At 51.0% G+C, this 21,617-nt stretch overlaps 3 protein-coding genes across 19 annotated transcripts in view; 2 read left to right on the top strand and 1 right to left on the bottom strand.

Annotated features, from left to right (window-relative positions):
• Positions 1-93: 93 nt before the first annotated feature.
• Positions 94-2,159, top strand: LOC120947694 (protein max). 3 transcript variants are annotated; one of them, XM_049606744.1, is made up of 6 exons: positions 94-304; positions 444-653; positions 745-816; positions 884-991; positions 1,083-1,206; positions 1,447-2,159. In XM_049606744.1, exons 2-6 carry the CDS (start codon positions 468-470, stop codon positions 1,626-1,628), a joined length of 672 nt encoding a protein of 223 aa, XP_049462701.1. In that variant the 5' UTR covers positions 94-304; positions 444-467; the 3' UTR covers positions 1,629-2,159. The 3 variants fall into 3 exon arrangements, with proteins under 3 accessions (XP_049462701.1, XP_040219208.2, XP_049462702.1); XM_040363274.2 differs by having other exon boundaries at positions 95-304; positions 484-653; XM_049606745.1 differs by having other exon boundaries at positions 95-304; positions 745-813.
• Positions 2,160-2,861: 702 nt separating this feature from the next.
• On the top strand, positions 2,862-8,917 carry LOC120947691 (solute carrier family 23 member 2). Its single transcript, XM_049606746.1, has 4 exons — positions 2,862-3,400; positions 5,545-6,179; positions 7,661-8,566; positions 8,656-8,917. The coding sequence occupies exons 1-4, from the start codon at positions 3,266-3,268 to the stop codon at positions 8,708-8,710; spliced, it is 1,731 nt and encodes a 576-aa protein (XP_049462703.1). The 5' UTR covers positions 2,862-3,265; the 3' UTR covers positions 8,711-8,917.
• Positions 8,918-8,966: 49 nt separating this feature from the next.
• The window catches only part of LOC120947687 (uncharacterized), a 38,758-nt gene continuing 26,107 nt past the window's right edge, over positions 8,967-21,617 (bottom strand). For 9 of the 15 annotated variants that reach the window (XM_040363254.2, XM_049606725.1, XM_040363252.2 and 6 more), the window contains exons 11-12: positions 12,286-17,893; positions 11,677-11,802 (exon numbers count right to left, since the gene is read on the bottom strand). In XM_040363254.2, coding sequence (XP_040219188.2) covers positions 11,685-11,802; positions 12,286-17,893 — 5,726 coding nt within the window. In that variant the 3' untranslated portion in view covers positions 11,677-11,684. The other 6 variants (XR_007452068.1, XM_049606728.1, XM_049606729.1 and 3 more) reach the window with 6 other exon arrangements.

The following is a 21,617-nucleotide window of genomic DNA, read 5'->3' as shown; positions in this document are numbered from 1 at the left end:
TATTCTGTACTTGATTCGAAATGATTTCTTTTAGTAACATTCCTTTACATTTATTCCGTAAATGTGCTGCCGTATTCACTAGCCCTGCCGTAAAATTTCCTGTCGTACGTGACAGCTCTGCATCTCCTGGAGGTAAACATCGTGCTCTCGAAGGAATATTGCCGAGCCATTTTCGTGTGTCCTTGTTGCCACCGTTTTCGCCAAAAGAAAAGGATCATTTGGCTGCGTGCACATTCCCCCCGCCGGAAACAGTGACCCGGAGTGTTCGTTTTTCGGAAGTGAGCACCACTTGTGCCACAGCGAGGTAAGTGTAAACAAACGGATGTTGTTGTGATTGTGCTCCTACGCCATACCCTTTTGCGGTACGGTACCTTGGTCGAGCACCGCGCGTGCATTGTGGTGGGAAGTGGGATGGAACAGAAATGGCATCGGTAACGACGCAGTAAGCTGCATGGTTTTTCTTCCTTATGTTTGTTGGAACAGTTTCCCAAACCCCGAAGCACACAGCTCGAAGCATCCCGCCCTTGAGAAGCATCGTAGACAGTAACAGCCCGTGGATGCGCTTGCACGAGGATAACCAAGGACGGAAGCCAAGCACCGCCGAGTGGTACGATATGAGCGACGATGATCGGGACATTGACATAGAGAGCGATGTAAGTGAAGCGTTTAAAGCGAGATGGATGGATGTGTGGTTTGTAATTTTATTAACAATCGTATTCTTCTCCCCCCCGGCCACCAAAACAGGATGGTGATGATTCGGACAACACCAAATCCCAATCGCGTTCCGGCGCTGGGAGCCATCTATACTCACAGGTAGTTGTAGAATTGCCTTTCCCCCTTCCGGGTACATCTTGTCACGCTGACGTTCTGTTTATTATTGCAGGCCGAAAAGCGCGCTCACCACAATGCCCTTGAGCGGAAGAGGCGCGATCACATCAAGGACAGTTTCACCTCACTGCGCGACTCCGTGCCGTCGCTGCAGGGCGAGAAGGTAAGCAGAGAAGTGCGGGCCCGCCCTCCACCAAAGCGGCGCTTCTAATCATGCTAACACGTTTCGATGTTCGATGCACATTCGTTCACAGGCCAGCCGCGCCCAGATACTGAAGAAAGCGGCCGAATACATCCAGTTCATGCGACGGAAGAACAACTCACACCAGCAAGACATTGACGATCTGCGGCGGCAAAACAATATGCTCGAATCGCAAAGTAAGTAAGCGACATTTGCACACACGAAGCAAACCCGTGCCGAATCATTCGGGTGTGGACCTAACCCCGGGGTGGGTTGGGTTTTGCAATTAATATTAATGTCTGGTCTGGTTGCAATGCGGGACATTAAAAAACGCCTCTCGACGCCATTAGCCGAACCCTAGCCGGGAGAACACATGTACTAATGTAAAATTTATAATCTGCTTTGCTTTCCGCCCATTACCCGTACACCAACTGCAGTCCGCCACCTGGAGCAGGCACGGGCGTCTGGCAACTTCGTCGACGGTGCTGATCTTGGGCTTGCGTTCCAGGACGGATCGCGCGGTTCCGACAGCTCCGACATTGACGAGGTTCCTACCAACAACAACAACGGGCTCGGTGCGCGGCGAAACAAGAAGATGAAAACGAATGCGAACTACTAGAGAGAGAAAGAGAGAGAGAGAGAGAGAGAGAGAGAGAGAGAGACCGTCTGGCCACAGTGGGCGGAATTTGGTAACATTTTTTCTTATGGTTTCTTTTCTTTTGCTCGTTTTTTTGCAAAGTAACGGCACAATCATCGGCGTTACTTCGCGTACGTGGTAGCTTGTAGAGTTTGCTTTAAGGTTACATTTACATATTATTTTAGCTCTCGAAACAGCTCGATTTGCGCTTCCGTACAGTTCTGTTTCCGTACAAAGATCCTAACGAATTGAATCCTTTTTCTTTCATTGATGTAAATTAATTATTTGTTCATAATACCGGGAACAATCTGGTAAACACACCACACCACGGAACAACATTTGCAAATTTGATGACTGTATGCATGAAAAACACAATGAGTTACGCTTGAGTTATGGCAGTCGAAGAAAAACAAAAACGTATATAATATTAAATTGTAGGAAAAGTGTCATTATTGTGCATAATCGAGAGAAGAGATACAATAAAACTATATTTAGCATTTCAATAAAACATGACATGATGTGTTGTAGAGTTTCGTTGGAACCGGGAGCGTAGTATATACTATCTTAAGTCAATAGGATTCTCTAAATAGCACGCCCAAGATATGAGCACTGCAGCTGATGGTTGGTAGCTGTGTAAAGGTAGCTAAAGCAGTTGTACATTACGATAACTTACCTTGGCGTACAGCTGTTCATAACGTAAGCATGGAAGCATTCTTGATACAGATGAACCATACACACTATGCACTATGTAAATGATGGTTGGCGACGGTGTCAACTGCTTTGCGCAACGGCCGTTACGACGGTTGGCGCGCATCAATCCAATGACTCTCAGCAGAGCAGTTACCATTGGAATGGCGTGTGATGTCAACAAGAGGAGTATGTGCTCCCCGCTGTAGGAGACGCACCGGTTACTACTGCTTCACACACCACACATCACGAAAATGCAGAAAAAGAAGGAATAAAATATGCTACGCCAAATCCGTAAATGATGGGCAGCACACGCCTGCTTAGTTGGCTGCAAACCATCTAAACTGCCGTAGTCGGGCTGCTCGTTTTTTATCATTGATAACACCAAGCCCCAGACACGGGACACATATTGACAGTCGCTCGAACGGTTTTATGGCGAGTGTCGTAAAGAGTGGAAAATTACTTCCCGCTCATGGGAACAATGGGAAGGTTAGATGAGCTGCTGCTCTAAAATGTTAGCGCACACACGCCATCGAGCAGCCGACGGGTGCAAACGCCGTCCGCCGAGATTGTGCTTCCTTGCTGAGCTGAAGTGGCGGAACTTTCACTACAGGGCCGTCAGTCGCACCGTCGTTGTTTGTGTGAAGTTTAGTGTGATTAGTGTGTAAAATTCTGTTGAGAATTTGATTGATCATACAACAGAATCACCTGTACAGAGTGTGATCTGTACCTGGGCGATCACTTAGCATGAGCAGCAATTAACACCTCTCTACCGTGTGCAAAAACGGTTTGCCGTTGATTTGTTCCTTGAATTACGTGCTAGTCAATTACCCTTTCGATCGGTTTGCTCATTAGCTGTGGTGATTCAATCATACCGAAGTGCTGAAACTCACCCTGCTCGATCGATCGGCAACCAGTTGCGGCCAGACACGATGGATACAGAGCGGCAGTGTGCACCGGAACAGTCAACCGAAAGCAAGCCTGAAGGCAAGGCACGTGGTGCGGACATCAACTATGGCATCGACGACAATCCACCGTGGTACTTCTGCATCATGATGGCGCTACAGGTGCGTAGTATTGTGGCAGGGCACACGGTAGCCGGCTGCTGAAGTGCTGGAGTGCTGGTCAACACGAGATTGTGCATTGTGTTGGAGATTGTTTCGAGTTCGAGCGTATTGTTTGATTGGCCGTTGAGGGGGGTTTTGATTGACTTGGAGCACAATTATTCAATTAATTGATTGATTCTCACACAAGTTGGAGCACGAGCAGCGCCTTTTAATGGCTGTTGTATGTGTGTGTGTGTATGTGTGTGTGTGTGTGTGTGTCGGAGTGTCAGGAATGTGGAACACAGAACAAATATCTTCATTTATCAGATCTGATTCCAATTTCGACTGTTCCAACCATTCCGACCTTCCTATTCCAACCTTTGCAAACGTTCTAGATCGTTCTGATTGAGGAATGGAACGTACCTATCGCACCTATTCCACGGCTTCGGAACCGGCATTTCTCTTTTGTAGCCGCTTGTCGGATGCATCGTAGGTATCGAATCCATCGGGCATCGGACATCGGGCGTAGGCATCGGGCTCGATTTGAGTTGTCGAAACTTTTAAAACTTTTAAAGGGGCTTTGGACTAGTGATGGGAAAAATGAAAATTTCGTCGGAATTGATTCCGGCTAGATCCAAAGTTTTCTGGAATCGATTCCGGATAGTAGGTCCGGAATCAGTTTCCGGAATCGATTCCGGAATTGGTTCCAGAATCGGCTCCGGAATCGGCTCCGGAATCGAATTTGGCTTCGGAATCAGATTCAACTCCGGAATCGGAATCAGTTCCGGAATTAGCTCCGGAATCAAAATCGGCTCCGACATCGGAATTTACTCCGAAATCAGAAGTGACTTCGAAACGGAGTCGGTTTCGGCATTTTCATAGGAATAGGCGTTTGGGTCCAATCATACTACGTATTGATAACCGCAACGAATCAAAATGTACTTGTAAATGAATTCAAATGGTGATTGCCGGACTTTTTTCGCTTCCCACACTTCTTATTTCAATTCAAAACTAATTCACATTCCGGAGCTAACTCCATTTCTGGAGTCAAGCCCTACTGATTCCGCTACCGGAGCAAATTGCGATTCTCAGGTCGATGCCGATTCCGGAGACGATTCTCATTCCAAGGCCGATTCCGATCCTGGAATCGATTCCGGAGCCGATTCCGGAATCGTTTTCCGGAGTCGACTCCGGAAACGGCTCCGGATTCAACTCCGAAATCGGCTCCGGAACCAACTCCGGAATCGGCTCCGGAATCGACTCCGGAATCGGAATCGATTCCAGCATCGGAGTTGGCTTCGGAATTGATTCCGAACATGGAATCGGAATCGGGTAGGTCCGATTCCGAGCTCCCACCACTACTTTGGACGGCTTCAATGACTTCAATGACCTACCGACTACGCTTTGAGAGCGGCTACAACGGCTCTGGATGACACTAGAGGATGCGCTAGGAACTGTGACTTTGAATTAGCAGCTTCGTCTATCAATCCGTTATCCCGGCCTTAATGGCGGACGCCTTCACGCCATCTTGCCACCTCAGTTTGGGCATATCACGCTGTCTCTGTCCTTTTGAACGGCTTAAAAAGACTTTACCGGAGCCTGTGCGAGTTGGATACGCTGCACCACAGTGAAGTAGCCGTACATCTCGTATAGCTTGTCGTTATAACGGCTCCTCCATTGTCCTTCCACACGAACCGGGCCAAGAATCCTTCTGAGCATCTTCCTCTCGAACGCGGCTAAGAGGGTTTCGTCAGATTTGGACAGTGTCCATGTCTTATAGGCGTATGTGAGTACCGGTACGAACTGGGTGCTATATAGTTCCAGCTTCTATAGTTCACCTCCAGCTTGAGGTGAACTTCTTTCTCAGCCTGTATAATGACCGGTTGGCAGCTAGCATCCTTGCGGGCAACTCAACTTCCATGCTATTGTCGTTGCTGACCTTTGACCCGAGATAGGTGAATTCTCGGACGACTTAAAAAGGGCGTTCACCAATCATTCAACCATTCACTTTTATCAATTTATGATATCGATCGTAGATAGTGAACATCAACGTTTAACTCGTGTAGAACGATGTAGTCTCTTCCAGCTTACTAAGCTTCAGTTCAGAGGAAGATCATGCCATGCGAATGATACATCTCTCTCTCCACATTTCCCACTCTCCGTAGCACTATCTAACGATGATAGGGGCGATTGTTTCGATTCCGTTCATTCTGACGCCCGCCCTGTGCATGAGGGATGAAGATCCGGCCCGCGGTACGATCATTTCCACCATGATCTTCGTCACCGGGCTGATCACGTACCTGCAGGCAACGTGGGGCTGCCGATTGCCCCTCGTCCAGGGCGGCACGATCTCGTTTCTCGTGCCGACGCTCGCCATCCTGAACCTGCCCCAGTGGAAGTGTCCACCGGCCGACGCAATCGACGCGATGACCGACACCGACCGCACCGAGCTGTGGCAGGTGCGGATGCGCGAACTGTCCGGTGCGATTGCCGTGGCGGCCGTGACACAGCTCGTGCTCGGATTCAGCGGGCTGGTAGGGAAGCTGCTGCGCATCATCACGCCGCTGACGATCGTCCCCACGGTGGCGCTGGTCGGCATAACGCTCTTCCAGCATGTCAGTGAAACGGCCTCCAAGCAGTGGGGCATCGCCGTCGGCACGACCGCCATGCTGACGCTGTTCTCGCAGGTCATGGGCGAGGTGCCGTTCCCGGGCATTGCCTACCGCAAGGGGCACGGGATGCGCGTGGTCTGGTTCCCGCTGTTCAAGCTGTTTCCCGTGCTGCTCACGATCGCCATCATGTGTGTTGTGTCCGCACAAAACAAACATGAGACAGTGGTGTACGGCACAAACAGAATATGTATATATTCACTATCTTTGGTTTATATTAGTTACACGGATACAAATACATTATAAATATTATCTCAAATAACTACACGCAATGCGGGGAGAGGACGACTGGTCCTTCTCGCGCCGCGATCCTCACTGAGGACGTCACCGGATGACAGCCCTGCTGTCAACGGCGAGCCCTCAGGATGAGGCAGCGGTCTGTCCACAACATCTCCCCGTTTTAATTAAGCCGGTACGGCTTAAGCCAACGCAGCGGTTTTAATGTACTTAAAACCGGAGTGGCAAGCGTACGGCTCAAGTGGCGCTGTGTAAAACGGGGGAGAGTGCTGAACGGCCTCCGTGCCTAACGCTCGAACGGGATGAGCGTTGCGGGCTGCAACAGGGGGCAGCCGATGTGCTGCGCTCGCACGTTCCGTTGCAGCCGCTGTGGTGTTGTTGTTGATGGTGCAACAGTAGCGGATAATCCTGCCGCTGTCGATGGCTGTTGCACCTGACGCCGATGATGATGAGGCAACTCTCCCGGATGCTGCTGCCGATGGGGCGTCACTGTGCGGCTGAGCAGGGGGCGGCCGTGGTGCCGCGCGCGCTTGGACCGCTCAGCCGGAACCGCTGCACAGGGGCGACCGTGTTGTCGCTGCCGGTGAACTGCTGTGCAGGGCGCACAGGATGATGGTGACGTTGACGATGATGATGAGGGTACACAGGGGGCAACCGTGATGCCGCGCACGACGACTGTGACCCGGGACACATACGATGTTGCTGCACAGGGGCGACAGTGGTGCCGCCGTCGAGATGCACCTGTGCAGCTAGAGCGCCGGCGATGAAGATGGACAGGGGGCAGCCGATATGCCTCAGCACTGTGCCTGCTCACCGGGCTCGACGATGATGCTGGTGCAGCAAGGGCGGCCGTGATGCCGCGCACGACAATACTGCACCAGTGTGTCCGATGACGCTGCAGCGGGCGGCGGTGATGCCGTGTGACGACGGTCCAAAGCGGAATGTCCCCTCGCTTTGTCCGGTATAGTGCTGCAGCGGAGTGAGGATCCCTTCAGGGCTTCGCGCAAGCCCCGAGCGTGCCCATCCTGCGCGATGGCGGTTGCGCGATGGTGGAACCGCGATGGTGGTCTCGGTGCTGCGTCAGTTCGTTGTAGGATCCCCCCCTACGCGAGGAGGATCCCATCCTCGTCGCCACTGTTGTGTCCGCACAAAACAAACATGAGACAGTGGTGTACGGCACAAACAGAATATGTATATATTCACTATCTTTGGTTTATATTAGTTACACGGATACAAATACATTATAAATATTATCTCAAATAACTACACGCAATGCGGGGAGAGGACGACTGGTCCTTCTCGCGCCGCGATCCTCACTGAGGACGTCACCGGATGACAGCCCTGCTGTCAACGGCGAGCCCTCAGGATGAGGCAGCGGTCTGTCCACAACAATGTGGACGGTGTGCGGCGTGCTGACGGCGACGGGCGTCTTCCCCGAGGGGCACCCGGCCCGTACCGATGTGCGGTTGCGCGTGCTGCAGGACGCGGAGTGGTTCCGCGTACCGTACCCGGGCCAGTTCGGGCTGCCGACCGTGTCGCTGGCGGGCGTGCTGGGCATGCTGGCCGGCGTGCTGGCCTGCACGGTCGAATCGATCAGCTACTATCCGACGATAGCGCAGATGTGTGCGGCGCCACCGCCACCCCTGCACGCCATCAACCGGGGCATCGGCATCGAGGGGCTCGGCACGATGCTGGCGGGGCTGTGGGGCTCCGGCAACGGGACCAACACGTTCGGCGAGAACGTCGGTGCGATCGGCGTGACGAAGGTGGGCAGCCGGCGGGTCATACAGTGGGCCGCCCTCATCATGGTGCTGCAGGGCGTGCTGAACAAGTTCGGGGCTGCGTTCATCATGATCCCGGATCCGGTGGTCGGTGGCATCTTTTGCGTCATGTTCGGCATGATCACGGCGTTCGGGCTGGCCGCGCTGCAGTACGTCGATCTGCGCTCCTCGCGCAATCTGTACATACTGGGCGTGTCGTTCTTCTTCCCGCTCGTGCTGTGCCTGTGGCTGCAGGAGCATCCGGGCGCGATCCAGACGGGCAATCAGACGGTCGACTCCACGCTCTCGGTACTGCTCGGCACGACCATCCTCGTCGGGGGTGTGCTTGGTTGTGTGCTGGACAATCTGATACCCGGCACGCCGGAGGAGCGTGGCCTTGTCGCTTGGTCGAAGGAGATGGCCCTCGAGACGGTACAGGCCAACGATGATTTGCCGGCGGGTGGTCTCGTGTGGGAGAAAAGCACGTTCGATTTCCCGTATGGTATGCAGCTAATGAGAAGGTAAGCTTGGGCAGGGTCAGGAGAGATATCGTGTGGGAATTGGAAGGCTTTAAAAGTTATCAGTTTTTTTTTTTATTGGTCATTTGCAGATGGAAGTGGACCCGATACGTACCGTTCCTGCCGACGTACAGAATGAAGCTCTGAGTGGGGACACACATACAGGTCAAAGGTCGAGTCCTTTGCTCGGACACGCCGCCCTGCAGACCCACTTAAACGCCGTTGTGATGTACGGAATTTGGCATGGCATGACACGGCCGCCTCTGTTCCGCCACGGGACGGCTCACGGTAGTGGAATATAGAAATGAAGTTGAATTAAAGAAAGAAAGACAAAACGACACAAACAAAAACTAAGCAATCCGGTCATCAATTGTAGCAATGGTGTTGTTTGCTGCGCCGTGGCTCATTCCATCAATCTAGTTTATTGATAAACTCACAATACTGTGCTACCAATATTTAATGGCATACCAGATGGCATACGCGATGGTATTTGGGGCTTCCTGCTGCACTGGGGCCCGATCGCATTCCAAACCCCCAATCCCCAAAATGAGGTTCTTCCTGATCGGCCGACATTACAGCTGGAAGACAGCAGCGCAGTCATGGCAACGGTGCTTCCATCCCGCTCTCGATACACGTGTTCTGTTTCTGCACACACCGCGGGTAACGGTGCAACAATTATTGCTAGTTTTTGTTGGGGGTGATTGTTTTTTGTTTGGTTTTCTTTGCTGTGGGTTTGGTTGTTTTTTTTTTTTCATTCGTTTCTACTCCGTCTAGTTTTGGCATCCAATAATTTGCTAAAATAACCGCGCGTACTGGTTTTTTGCCACCATTGGTTTGGTTGATGGCTTTTAAAAACTCTGCCCTGTTCCTGACCAGTGCCAGGTGTAACACCTTGATTTCCTACCGTCTCTTTCCTTGTTCTCTATCACGCGTTCTGTCGTTGCCTTTCTGTTGTGTTGATAACGGACTGAATTCAAACTGATAAATCTGTCCCGCGCACAACAAACATCCAAAAACTTGATAATTATTCGCCCCTTTCTTCACATCACAGTACATTCTGCAACAAAACTACACACGGCGAACTTTTTTTTTCTTCTTCTTTCAAACCGCCAAACCGATTATTCGTTAACTGTCTGCTTCAACTGTACAATCCTGCATTGCCTGTTTTATTGCCGTTCGCCTCGGAGATAACACTGGGTCGATAAGTCTCTCGGCCACTCTGCTTTAGGGCAAACGCGCGCGCTCTGAGCGTGTTGTAACCGCTTTGTTTAGTTTTGATTTGTTTGTTTTTTAAATACAATTGACATAAAATTGTAAAAATAGTGTATAACAACGTTTCTGCTAGCACACAAACAGACACACCGTATCTTCCCAATGCTTTTTTCCCGCTCTTTGCTACCCGCACCGTGCTGGTTTTATTGTGGACACCTGCTTGAAGCGTGTTCCGATTTTGATTAATTTGCTAATTTAAATTAAAAAAAACGAACAAACCGAGGTCGACAATTTGGGAGAGTATCCCGATTCCCCCCCCCCCCCCCCTTTACCCCGGTTGCTTAAAATTCGATTCGATGGCACACACATTTTTAACAGCTCTCTTTGATTTTCCCCGTCTCAGTTCCGTGTGACTATTGCTTGTGACTTTCTGTCCCATACACGTGTCTACCCTGATCTTGTACCCGCACTAACGAAGCTGCTCATAACAATAATCCTTCCCGTAAGAGTGTGTGTATGCGTGAGAGAAAATCCCGACCAGGCGACGAGCTCAGATCGTGACGCAAAGGATGATCACCACACCACGTGGCGGTGATGCGCAGAGTCTGTTTGCGAACGCGAGCGGGATTTTCTGTTTCACTGTTTTAGTGTGTTGTTATTTGCTACACTTTAATTCCCCCGAAAGGTGTGGATGGACCCCCGGAAAATGGAAACCGAAAAAATAATACAGCGTAGAGATGCAAGAAACGGTGGCGGCATGATCGATGCTCCATGGAGACGCATGGTGATCGCATGGTGTTCCACGGTTCTTTCTTCGGTTCTGCTCTTGAGCCCTGATGGTCTGCCGGTGGGGTGAGTCAGTGGTGATACCGTCATGGTAACATTAGTGCCCTTCTTACTCCACGGAAGCTCCGGATCACCGGAATTGTACTGCTCCCAATAAGGAGACACGCACACACAATTGGTGTGAAATGGAGCATGAGGATCGGATAAAAACCCATTTGTTTAAATATACACGTTAAAAGTCTCCGGTTCAAATGGTGTTACATTATTACTGCTCTTTCTCTCTCTCATTTTCTCTCCTTTTCACTCGCTATCTTTCTGCTTACAAGAAGTTTGTATCCCTTTTACATAACGCTATTCGTGTTTGTTCAACTTTTGGCGGGTTTTGGCGGGTTTGGCATTTCTCTGCTGTAACAATTCACTAACGCGTATGCGTGTATGTTTTTTTTTTGCCTAAATGCAATGGTTTCTAGTCTATAACGTTCATCTAAAATAACCAGTAAAGTTTATCGATGCTTGCTATTTTTCTTGCTGGTTTGGGTTTTTGGTTTCTTATTTTGGTTGCAAGCCAGGATCACACACACACACACATACACCCATTTATATATATTCCATTGGAGCGCTGGAGAAGTAAAGTGGCACCACCCTGGCTAAGGGAGGATCTACACTAATTGGTATATATGTGTTGCTGTTGCAACGACTGTTTAAATCCTTCCACCCTCCCACTACGCTTTATGCATTGTCGGTTGATTTGGACGTAGATGAGGTCCGTGTGCGATAGTTTCTGTTCACAGGGGAAGGAATGAGGAGAAAAAGAAAAGAACCAAAATCAAGATTAGAACATTGGATTGCGTTTACGGTACAGTTAGTAAAGTGTTTGTTGCGATTATTTGCAGTCGCTCGGATCTTTCCAACTCGAATGATGGCAAGAAAGATCCCTCCTCCTACTTTACCTAGGGCGACCAGCAACGGCAGCAAAACAGAAGGAGAAAAAGAAGGGAAACGAAGGAAAGCGCCAGCGGCAGCAGACGGTCTGCGCCGGAGGCTGGCCTTAGGCAAGCTTCAGGCTCATCATGAAGCTTCGATAGAGGGTGGAACGATGGCGGGATGGGCTGACGGTGGTGCGTTACCAGCGGGCGTTCGTGCGTTGGCGTTGGGGCGCGGGGTCCGGGGAACCACCGGTTGGGGTTGTAACCCGGAGCAAGAGGGAATAGAGTCGGCCTTTGATTAGTTGCAGTGCTTTGCTAAGGATAGTGGCGTGGTTAAAGAGCAAGGATAATTACGGTCTCACTATTTCCGTTACAAAAAATAAACAAGAAGCAACAAGAAGAAAACGTGGAGGTGGACCGAACATGTACGATACGATGCAGACGGTTTCAGGGGAGTGTAAGAGACAAATGGGACCAGAACAATGACGGTTACAAACATTAGAACCATGGGAAACACCTCAACGAACAGTACATTGTTACCATTTGTGTGTAAAAAGTATTGAAATGGTTGGAATTAGGAAACAAACAAGCATCTGAGACGTGAATAAATTTCAACTACAATTCCGCCCAAAAGTATGCAATTCGCAAAGCGTCACGCCTACCGGTATGCAATTTGCCGCGCAATGTTACCTATTTAACACAGTATGCATGTTTCTCTTTACAAAACACAACACACACCAACAAACACACACACACACTCACACTCTCGCATCCAAGTAGCTCAGTGTATTTACTTACTTGGTCAGTGTACCACTATCGTACCGGCCGGTGTAACGTCCCGCATCGCGCAGCGCCGTCGGAGTGAGCAGCGAGCTGCTTCTCGTCTCGTACGGCCGGATGGTACGGGATGCTGCCGTGGAGGTGGTGGTGTTGCTGCTTCCACCGCCGCCGCCGCCGCCGCCGCTTCCATAGTTATCCGACGCGGACAGTGTGTTGGTGGAGGAGGACGACCCAGTCGTGGCCAGATTGCCGTAGCTCGCCGACCCATCCCGGGGCCCCTGGTGGTGGTCCTTGAGCAGATCTAGCGCAATCGATGAAGAGGATGAAGCGATGTTAGACGATCCGTACCCGGCGGCCACAAACGAGGACCGGCGTCTCGGTGCGTACGTTCCGTACGGCGACGGCACGGCCGTACTTTCGTAGTAGGTGTTGCGTGTGTATTTGTGATTGCTGGTAGTGTTGTTGCTGCTGTTGTTGTTGTTGTTCAGTAGGTTGGTGTAGGTTAAACCGTCGGTCAGGGAATCACCGTCGTCGGTGGTTAGTAGCCGCGACCCGGTACGGGACAGTCCCGCCAACGTAGACTGTTGTTGTTGTTGGGGATGGTGATGGTGGTGATGGTGGTGATGGTGGTAGTGTGGTGGCTGTTGGTGCTGTTGATAGTCGCCGGACACCACGTCCAGGCTGCTCTGGCGCAGCCGGGCCGCGCTACGGTTCGTCTTCACGCCGAGGTTCACCATCGTCGCGTACCCCCGATGCTCGGTACGGCCGACCGTCGCGTAGCCCGCCGTGTCGTACTTACCCACACCGACACCGTAGGACGCCGACTCCTTGCCCGGGCGGTTCAGAATGTAGGAGGAGGAGCCGCCGCGCGACAGGGACTTTTCGCGCACCGCCGCAGTGCCACTGCCCGCCCCGTAGTACCCGTAGCTGGCGCTGTCCTTGGCGTGGCCGGCGGCCGTAATGTTGCTACCGCTGCCGAGCCCGCCCCCCAGACTGCTGGCGGAGGCCCGCTTGGCCGGCTTCTTCGTGTCGTTGAACCGGGTGTAGAAGCTCTTGCGCCGGATGCGCTCGATGACGCTCTCCGCGTCCGGATCTACTGGGGAGGAGACAGAGTGTAGTAGCGGTTGGTTCGGGGTTAGTAGCCGCACCGAGGAGTGGCGCCGGGACGCGGGCGACACGGACGAGGAGTGGAGCGGGTGACCACCACCCATCCCGGTGCCGTCGCCGTGCCCCATCAGCTCGTCCGAGCAGACCGACCAGCTGTCGAAGTACAGTTCGCGCTCCTCCGACGGCGATAGGAACGTGCTGGAGGAGTTGTCGTCGTACGGGCTACTTCGCGAACCAGACGAGTAGTTGGTAATGCTATCGTACGACGGTGTCAGTGTGCTGTAGTGATGGGAGAGGCTGTTGTTGTTGTTGTTGTTGATGTTGTTGCTATACCCGCACGGCGAGGTGGCCGCCGTCCCGGCCGCCATTTCGCTGGGGAGTGGGGGCGGATAGCTGTAGTTGTTATTGCCACCGGCAGGTGCCGCCGCCTGTGCCATGCCGCTACAAGTGTTGTTGTTGTTGTTGTTGTGTACGCTACCTTTTGCAGTGTGGTTGGTGTGACTGGAGGGGATCTTAGTAGTGCAAGCGCTTAAGCTAGTTTTGCTAGGGTTGTTGATGTAGTTGTTGTTGTGGTTACTATGGTGACCGTGGGGCAGTAGCGGTTGCTGTGTCGGGATGTTACTGAGATGAATGCTATTGGCCTGCTGCAGGCGCTTCAACTTTTCCGTCGCGGAGTGTACGGCCTGCTCCAGGTCGATGGTAAGCGCCCGGGCCCGGCCCCTCCGGTCCGTGTCTTGCGGTGGAGGAGGCCGCTGCACGTGCATACTGCACGCGCCACTACTACCCGTCCCGGCGGTGGTGGTTTGCGCGTGCGTCAGACACGCTTCTGGCGCTCCGTTGACGACGCCATTGTTGTTGCCATTGCTGCTGCTGCCTCCGGTATCGGTGGTAGTGGTGGTGGTGCTGCTGCTGCCGCCAGTGTCCACCGCATCGCAACCGGGACAGCCGTACTTGACCGGTATCTGCGACTGGTACGGACCGGGCTGTGGCATCACCTTACACTTACGCTGCTCGAGATCACCTCCACCGTCCAGAGTGTCACCACCGTTCGCTAGCAGACCGTCGAGCTGGTGCGCCAGCACGGTGTCGCTTCTTGCCCCACTGTACGGCTTTTTGCGCGACAACGAGGGCAGCAGCGAGTTGGTGTTGCGCATGCGGGCCTGACCCGCCTCGATCGGCTGCTGCATCATCAGGTCGGGCATCGTCACCGTCGGGTGGTCACCGTCGTCCATCGCCGTTCGGCCCCCCATCAGGATGTGGCTAGATGACTTGGTATTAAGAAGACGGTGATGATGGTGATTATTGCGTGAATCTTTCTCAATTTTCTTGAACAGCCCCAGTACCTTGGTGACGCCGCAGCGATTGAACGTGCCCGGCATCTCCTCCACGCTGACGGCGCGCTTGATCAGCTTCGACTCGGTTACCTCCGGCAGCTTCGGTCCGGCGGACAGCTCGCGCAAATTCCTGATCACCGTGTCGATGCGTGACTTGCGGGCCTGCTTCTGGTCTGCTCCTCCGGTGGCACTCTTCGCGATGGTGCTGGAGCTGCCATCGGCTGGCGCCTTGTCCTCGGTGGTGCCCACCGCTTTGCCGCCCTTCTTTTTATCCTTCTTGGACGCGTTGGCCGTCTCGGTCGGTTTGCCTACCAGCACGTCCGGCGTAACGCCGTCCACGATCTGCGTAGTGCCGGGCACCATCACCGGGACGGCCGTGTCGGGCAGGGTTTCTCCTGATGTGGTGGAGGTCGTCGTGGCCGAAGCAACGGAGGCTGCTGCCGCTGCTGCCGCTGCTTTCTTTTCCTTGCTGCTCTTGCTGGTGTCGCGGAACTTTTCAAACCTCTGCCCAATGCTGGCCAGAAAGCCTTGCTTTGGTTTCTTTTCGGGTGATTTTGATTTCTCCTTTGATTGCTTCTCGCCGGCGGCGGCGGTGGCGGCGGCGGCATCTGCTGCCGTTCCCGCCGTACCTTGCTCCTTGATGGTAACGGTTTTGCCGACCGTTTCTTTGGTAGTTTTCACCGGTCCCGCGGCTCCATCGGCCGGCATCGTAGTGGTGGTAATGACCACCTTCCCGTTGGCATCGGTCGTTTTGGTAACCTTCTTCACGATGCGGATAACTTTCTTCACCTTCTTGGGCGGACTGGTGGCGGCCGATGGTCCGTCCACCTCTTGCACCGGAGCACCCAGCGTTCCGTTGGTGGCAGGTTCGGCTTTTGACGTTGGTGGCGCCTTCTGCTCACTGGCAGCATCCCGCTCACTGCTGGCGGGGGATTTAAGTAGCTTCAGTTCCTTTGGTGGCGTTAGCTTGGACGAGGGGAAACTCTTTGGGCGTGCCAGTTTACTCGCCGCCGTACTCACACTCGCTGCGCCGTTCACAGCCGCCGTTTGGGTCGTTTGGGTCTCGGTCGAGGAATCTTGCGTCACGTTTGCAGGGGAAGTTGCAGCATTAGCACCTGCTTTCCCATTCACCTCAAGCGCAATGTCACCACCCACGGACAGCTTGGCAACTTCCTGTCCCGGCTCTTTGTAGGGATAAGACTTGGGGCGCATTAGTTTGGATTCCTTTTTAACCACTGGCACAGTGGGGTTGGAGCCTTCCGACGCGTCCGTTGGAGTTGAGTCCACTTTCTTCACCTTCTTCACTACCGACGTGGTGGCGGCAGCTTCACCGTCACCTCCCGGTGTTGTGACTCCATTTTCCGCCCCTGTCGTTGTCTTCTTCACTACCTTGACCTTCTTTACCTTTACGATCTTTTTCGTTGGACCTGCTGCAGCTGCCGATTCTGTTGCAACAGTGCCGGAAGTACCTTTCGTTTCGCTAGGTTCGTTTGCCGCCTGGACGGCAACAGCTTTCCCATCCTGCTTTCCCTCACACTCTGTGCATCCAGGCAGCTGGCATTCGCCAGTCCCTGACCCGTTCGATGTCACGATGGCATCGCCACCGCCTCCACCGCTCAACAGCTTCGACATCTGACTGCCAGCTGCCAGCGAGGTCATGTTGGTGAGATCTTGCAGCTGCTCCTGCAGTATCGACAGTGTCTCCTCCGGCGTCCGGTACCGCTGTTCCGGCTGGCTCGCCGCACCTTCCGGCTCGAGGTCGCGCGAACGCGAAACGCTACGCCTACTCCGATCGCCGATCGGTGTCACCCCTCCGTCGTCGTCCGGTTTGCCGTACTTCTCCAGGAAGTAGCTCAACCGATCGGTGATCGTATCGTTGGCCAGCTTTTCGCGCCGCTGCTGCCTACCGGTGGCACCCTCGCGCAACGTCACCCCCGATCCGCCCGATCCACCGTACGGGGAGGTGCGAGCGTCCCGCTCGGGCGGATCGGTTGGTGTGTCCCGCTCTTTCGGCGGCGTGTCGAAGAAGTCGGGCCGCAGAAACCGGGACAAGCGCTTGGTCGGCGCAGCGGTCGTCTCGCCACCCGCACTGCTGCTGGTGTAACGGAGAGTTGATGGTGGTGGTGGTGGTGTTGTGGTTGTGCTTGTAGTGAGAGCGGACCCGGTAGCACGTGTCAATGTGGTGGTGGTGGTGTGTGGTGAGAGCGCCTTCCGTGTGTTGCTGTCGTAGTCGCGCACAAACGAAGACATACCGGACGAGGAGTCGGCACCGGCCGCTGGAATGCTCGTACCGTACGGGGCGTACTTCTCGTACAGTGGCGCTGACGTTTGGTAGGCCGGCGGGGGCGACAGGATGTCGCGCGGTTGACTCCCTGCCCGGCGACGGCTGAACTCACCGACGCCGCCGCCCGTCGCTCCGTAGTCGGCCGTTGCATCGAGCGATCGATTGCCCGAGCTGTTGCTGTAGCTTCGCCTGTAGAGTCGCTGGTTAGCCGCCGCTGCACCCGTTGGCAACGAACCGGCGCCGGCCCCTGTGCCTCCTCCACCACCCTGCATGGACAGTGTGCGGGACAGTTTGCGGGCCTGCTGGGGGGGAAGCTGCGCCAACAGTTGCTCCTGCACCCGCTGGGACAGGGCGGGCGTTATGCTGGACAGCGTTTCCAGATCGCGCTTCGACAGTCGCAGCTGCGACAGATCGAGATCGCGCAGATCGAGATTTTCCTCGCCCGTGCCCGGGTCGCCCAGGTCACCATTACCGTCGCCGGTCATCGTCGCCCGCTGATGGCGGTAACCGTTGCCATTGGTGCTGAGTGTGCTGGATATGCTGCTTTCGTCATCGTTGCTGCCCGCTCCACCACCACCACCACCACCACCGGTACCGCTGGAGAGGCTGACGTCGCGACTGTCACTACCGGCCACCCCGCCAGTACCGTTCGCACCATACGCGGCCAAGGATGCCAGATCCTTGTAGAAGGAGGAGGTGGAGCTGGGGGCAGGGTTAGATGAGGCGGGTTGATGATGATAGCTATATCTATTGTTATAACTACTGCGGATGCTGTTGCTGCTGCTGTTTGGTGGCACTGGTGGCGGTTGCTGATGATGGGGATGATGGTAGTGGTTTTGGTTGCTGTTGTTGCTGTTATTACTATTCGTTACATGATTACTTTGTGTTCTGAGTCTAGTGCCTGGAAGAGATGAAAGTGGTGTAGAGAAAGAGAGAGAGAGAGTGCCATGGGTCATGAGGATGGGTGATGCACAGAGGAGGGGAAAGAGAGAAAGGGAAAGGAAGGTATGGAAGGTATGGCATATGGTAGCGATCGGGAGCCAGCGGAACACGTACGGATTTTTGGTTTTGGTTTAGATTGTGTGTGACCAGGATTAAGAGAATCGGGAAGATAGCATAAAGAGAAAAGGAGAGAGAGAGAGAGAGAGAGAGAGAAAGAGAGAAAAAGAGAAAGAAAAAACGAATACAGTTCGCAGGTAAAGGGAATGACAAAATTTTGCAACAGTCAAATCTACATAAATTTTGATAATTTTGTTAAAGTTCGGTTTTTTTGTTTTGTTTTGTATCGTTTTCAAGTCACGAGGGTCTGGAGGACACAAAATCACGGATTGGGAGAAGCGTGCCCGGTGTGTTTCGCTGTTGATGATGGATGAAGGGTAGGCAATTTTAGCGGCCTCACCAAAAGCAGCAACCGATGGGACGTGATCGTCAATCATGAGCAACACGTGACGAAATCACGTGACGGAGGGAGATTGAAAGCTTGGGTGAAGGTGTAGGTGTAACATGAAGAATGCAATGTAGATGACGAATTGATACTAGAGATAGCTAGAGAAACAGGTCCTTTCTATCGTGACGGGGGTCCTGAAGCGTCCTGTACCACGTGTGCGTACGTACCTGTGTGGCGTGCTTGGCTACCTTGGGATGCGGGTTGTCGACCGGTGTCGCGTTGTCGGCGTCGGTGACATTGAGTTACGTTCATGCGGGCCAGCCAGCCAGCCAGCCAACCAGCCTGCCAGCTAGCAACAACAACAACACTAAGGCCGAGTCGTGTACTGAGATACTAAGCATATCGGCAAACTAACTAACTGTTTCAAACGTTCAACTAAGCGCATGCAAATAAGAACCGGTTAAACACGGGGTAGGGTACGAGGTTGAACACAACACACATGCAAACATAAACAAAACATGCAAATCGTCCTTTCGTAAAGATTCGTAAAATATATTATGGGTGAGAAAGAAAAATGATACAATCTGGTTTGCATTTTATATCGATTTTTTTTTTATTTCGCATAACTCACTTTTGCTAACTTATGGACGCAAATGAACGCATTGCAATTCAAGAACTATCGCTTTAAACGAATGGGGATTTTTTTAACGAATCAAGTTTATTCCTATTCGCTGTCATACAGACACACACATACATACATAAACGAAAAAAAAACTATAAAAACTAGCAAACGTGGACGCTACATGGACGCGGGATAAGGCTTGATCGTTTAAATAGGTTATTTTTGTGTATTCACCAAGAGTGCCTGGATAGATCAATGGTAAGCGCGGCGGCTCCTTTTAAGACCGAACGTGGTTCGATTCTCATCGACACTATGGGGGACTGATGATGATCCCCGGTAGTAAAAGCACAAGGAGGAATTATTTATTAAATAATACACACACCGGCACATAAGTACATTTGTCGTTACGGCCATCAAGAAGAAGAATTTAATTCGCGAGACTTTTTAAAACAGAATAATAAACATAAATTAAACAGCAGATTTTCCTGACGTGTGTAGACCGAGTATACTTTTCTACTTTTGTTTTGGTTTTTGTTTGGTAGTTTTACTATCACTTGTTCTAATATCAGTAGGAACGTTTTCAATTCCAATTGCAGTTAGTGTAGGCCACGCGGAGGTTTTAGTGTATTGGGCTGTATAGGTTTTTGTTGGTTTGTTTGTTAAACACGTGTTTTTTATGGCAAGCAAAGCAACGATCATAACACACCACGTTAAGTGTTCTTGCAAGTTTTAGTGTAATTTTGTTTTTGCTTTACCACTATGCTGTTTTCTTTTTCTGAGGTTGTTTTGGTTTTTGATTCATCTTTTTTAAAGTCTACTCTTTTCTTAGTTTGTTTCTGCACACAGGGCAAAGCGATTGCGCTACAAAGTAACTACATGTTACAGTGTGGTTTAGCTGTTTTAGCATTTTACTGCATGATCGCATAGTAAAACGATCCAAATACTATATCACTCACTAACACCGTTTTATGGTATGGTTATTAGGAAAATAAAAAGTCGATCAGTGTGTTTGGACCTATTCAGTTGATGTTAGTCATGGCAAACGAGAAGGCATCAAGTGGGTATGTTTAGCAGGAAGTACACAAGTAAGGCATAGAAGGGTGCTGCTGCTGCTACTAGTGTTTACTAAGCTTGTTTTTGGTATATATTCTTCACTGCTCTAGCTATCATATTGTTGGAAAACTTTCTTCTTCTTTTAAACCATTTCTCTCTCAATCTCCCTCTCTTAATGCTTGATTACACGCACTTCCTGGACAGCTGCTGTGGTAGATGTTTGCCTCAGTTGCTGTTGTTGTTGTTGTTGTTGTTGTTGTTTGTAGTGTTGGAAGAAGTCGTTGTAGTTGAAGTAGGACTAGCAGTAGTGGCTAGGTTTGTCGGTGCAGTAGTGACCGTGTGGGTACTACTACTTGCACCGGCTTTGGGTACATGAGATAACGTAACGCGGAAACCCACTGCAATCACATAAAAAAAAGAATAACACGCAACCATGAGCACGGAATGGATACAAGTAGCAGTAGTAGTTGTTGTAGTAGTAGAAGAAGTAGTGTGATCATTGCTGATACTGAGTGAACGAACCCCAAAGGTACAAAAACATGAAAGAAATGATTAATGCAACAACAAAAAACTGTAGATACAGAACAGAACGGAACGAAATGGACGAAATGCTAACTTGCGCATGGTGCTTGCGTAAACGGAAAATGATGCGCGCAGGGCTTAGTAATGAAACGAACACATGGAGCAGAGTTGTATGACATGGAGAGTGGGGGCGTGACGCCATGCTCAAGATACTACGATAATGCTGTTGTAGATGAATGGTGTTCAAGGTTGAATTACAATGAAAACATAAAGGCGAATCTACGCACACGTGTTGCAGTGATATTATGCTTTTTCTTTTGTTGTGTTTAGCAGCAAGGTTTCTTTGTTGTTGTTTTGTGTAATTGTTTAAGCTTCTATGCATGATTTTGTTACATTAGTTTTACCGTTGAGCACAATATTGATCAAACTTGTTTTAATATAGTTTACTCATGTGTTTAGTTTCTGCCTTCTCTACTCTTGTTTGCCACAGTGTGCTTTGTTTTCATATTAGTTTTTTTCGCTTTTTCTTCGTATTGTTCATCATACACTATCGTCTTCATACAAAAGCAAGTTAATAGTAAATAAATAGTAATTCTTTTTAGGTTTTAGACTATTTCATTGTTAGAAATTCCATAATACAAACTAGTTATTCGCTCTAAATCATCTTATCCATCTTTTTCGTAAATGCTATAGCCAAAGTAACAGTAAAACTATCCAAAAACCAAAACATATAGATTTTAACTTAATCTTTATATTTCTTCCAACAGTTACAAAACCGTACATAAATCAGGAGAGAGTTTATAAACACACACACACACATTGCATTATGGTTTGATGTGATTGTATAACATAGTGCAAAACACAGAAAACATTAAAAGCAAACTTAACTACACACACAAAATAACACACACATATACGCACAAATATCACATAAGCACATAAATAAAGAAAAAAGAGTAGATATATAGACAAATGGTTAAAGTTTGACAGAGAAATATCTTCGGATTATTCTTTTTGAAAATTTGCTTCTATTTTATCTAT

This window comes from Anopheles coluzzii, chromosome 2 (genome assembly GCF_943734685.1).
Source record: "Anopheles coluzzii chromosome 2, AcolN3, whole genome shotgun sequence".
Lineage (NCBI taxonomy): Eukaryota > Metazoa > Arthropoda > Insecta > Diptera > Culicidae > Anopheles > Anopheles coluzzii.
This window is presented reverse-complemented; position numbering and strand designations above follow the sequence as displayed.

What these genes read in the sequence shown, in the direction of transcription:
- LOC120947691 (XM_049606746.1), top strand. Translation starts at nt 3,266, where the DNA reads ATGGATACAGAGCGGCAGTGTGCACCGGAACAGTCAACCGAAAGCAAG. An exon ending in GCATCATGATGGCGCTACAG is followed by an intron (nt 3,401 to 5,544) that starts GTGCGTAGTATT and finishes CACTCTCCGTAG; the next exon opens with CACTATCTAACGATGATAGG. An exon ending in GGTATGCAGCTAATGAGAAG is followed by an intron (nt 8,567 to 8,655) that starts GTAAGCTTGGGC and finishes GGTCATTTGCAG; the next exon opens with ATGGAAGTGGACCCGATACG.
- LOC120947694 (XM_049606744.1), top strand. Translation starts at nt 468, where the DNA reads ATGTTTGTTGGAACAGTTTCCCAAACCCCGAAGCACACAGCTCGAAGC. An exon ending in GCCATCTATACTCACAGGTA is followed by an intron (nt 817 to 883) that starts GTTGTAGAATTG and finishes TTATTATTGCAG; the next exon opens with GCCGAAAAGCGCGCTCACCA. An exon ending in CAATATGCTCGAATCGCAAA is followed by an intron (nt 1,207 to 1,446) that starts GTAAGTAAGCGA and finishes CACCAACTGCAG; the next exon opens with TCCGCCACCTGGAGCAGGCA.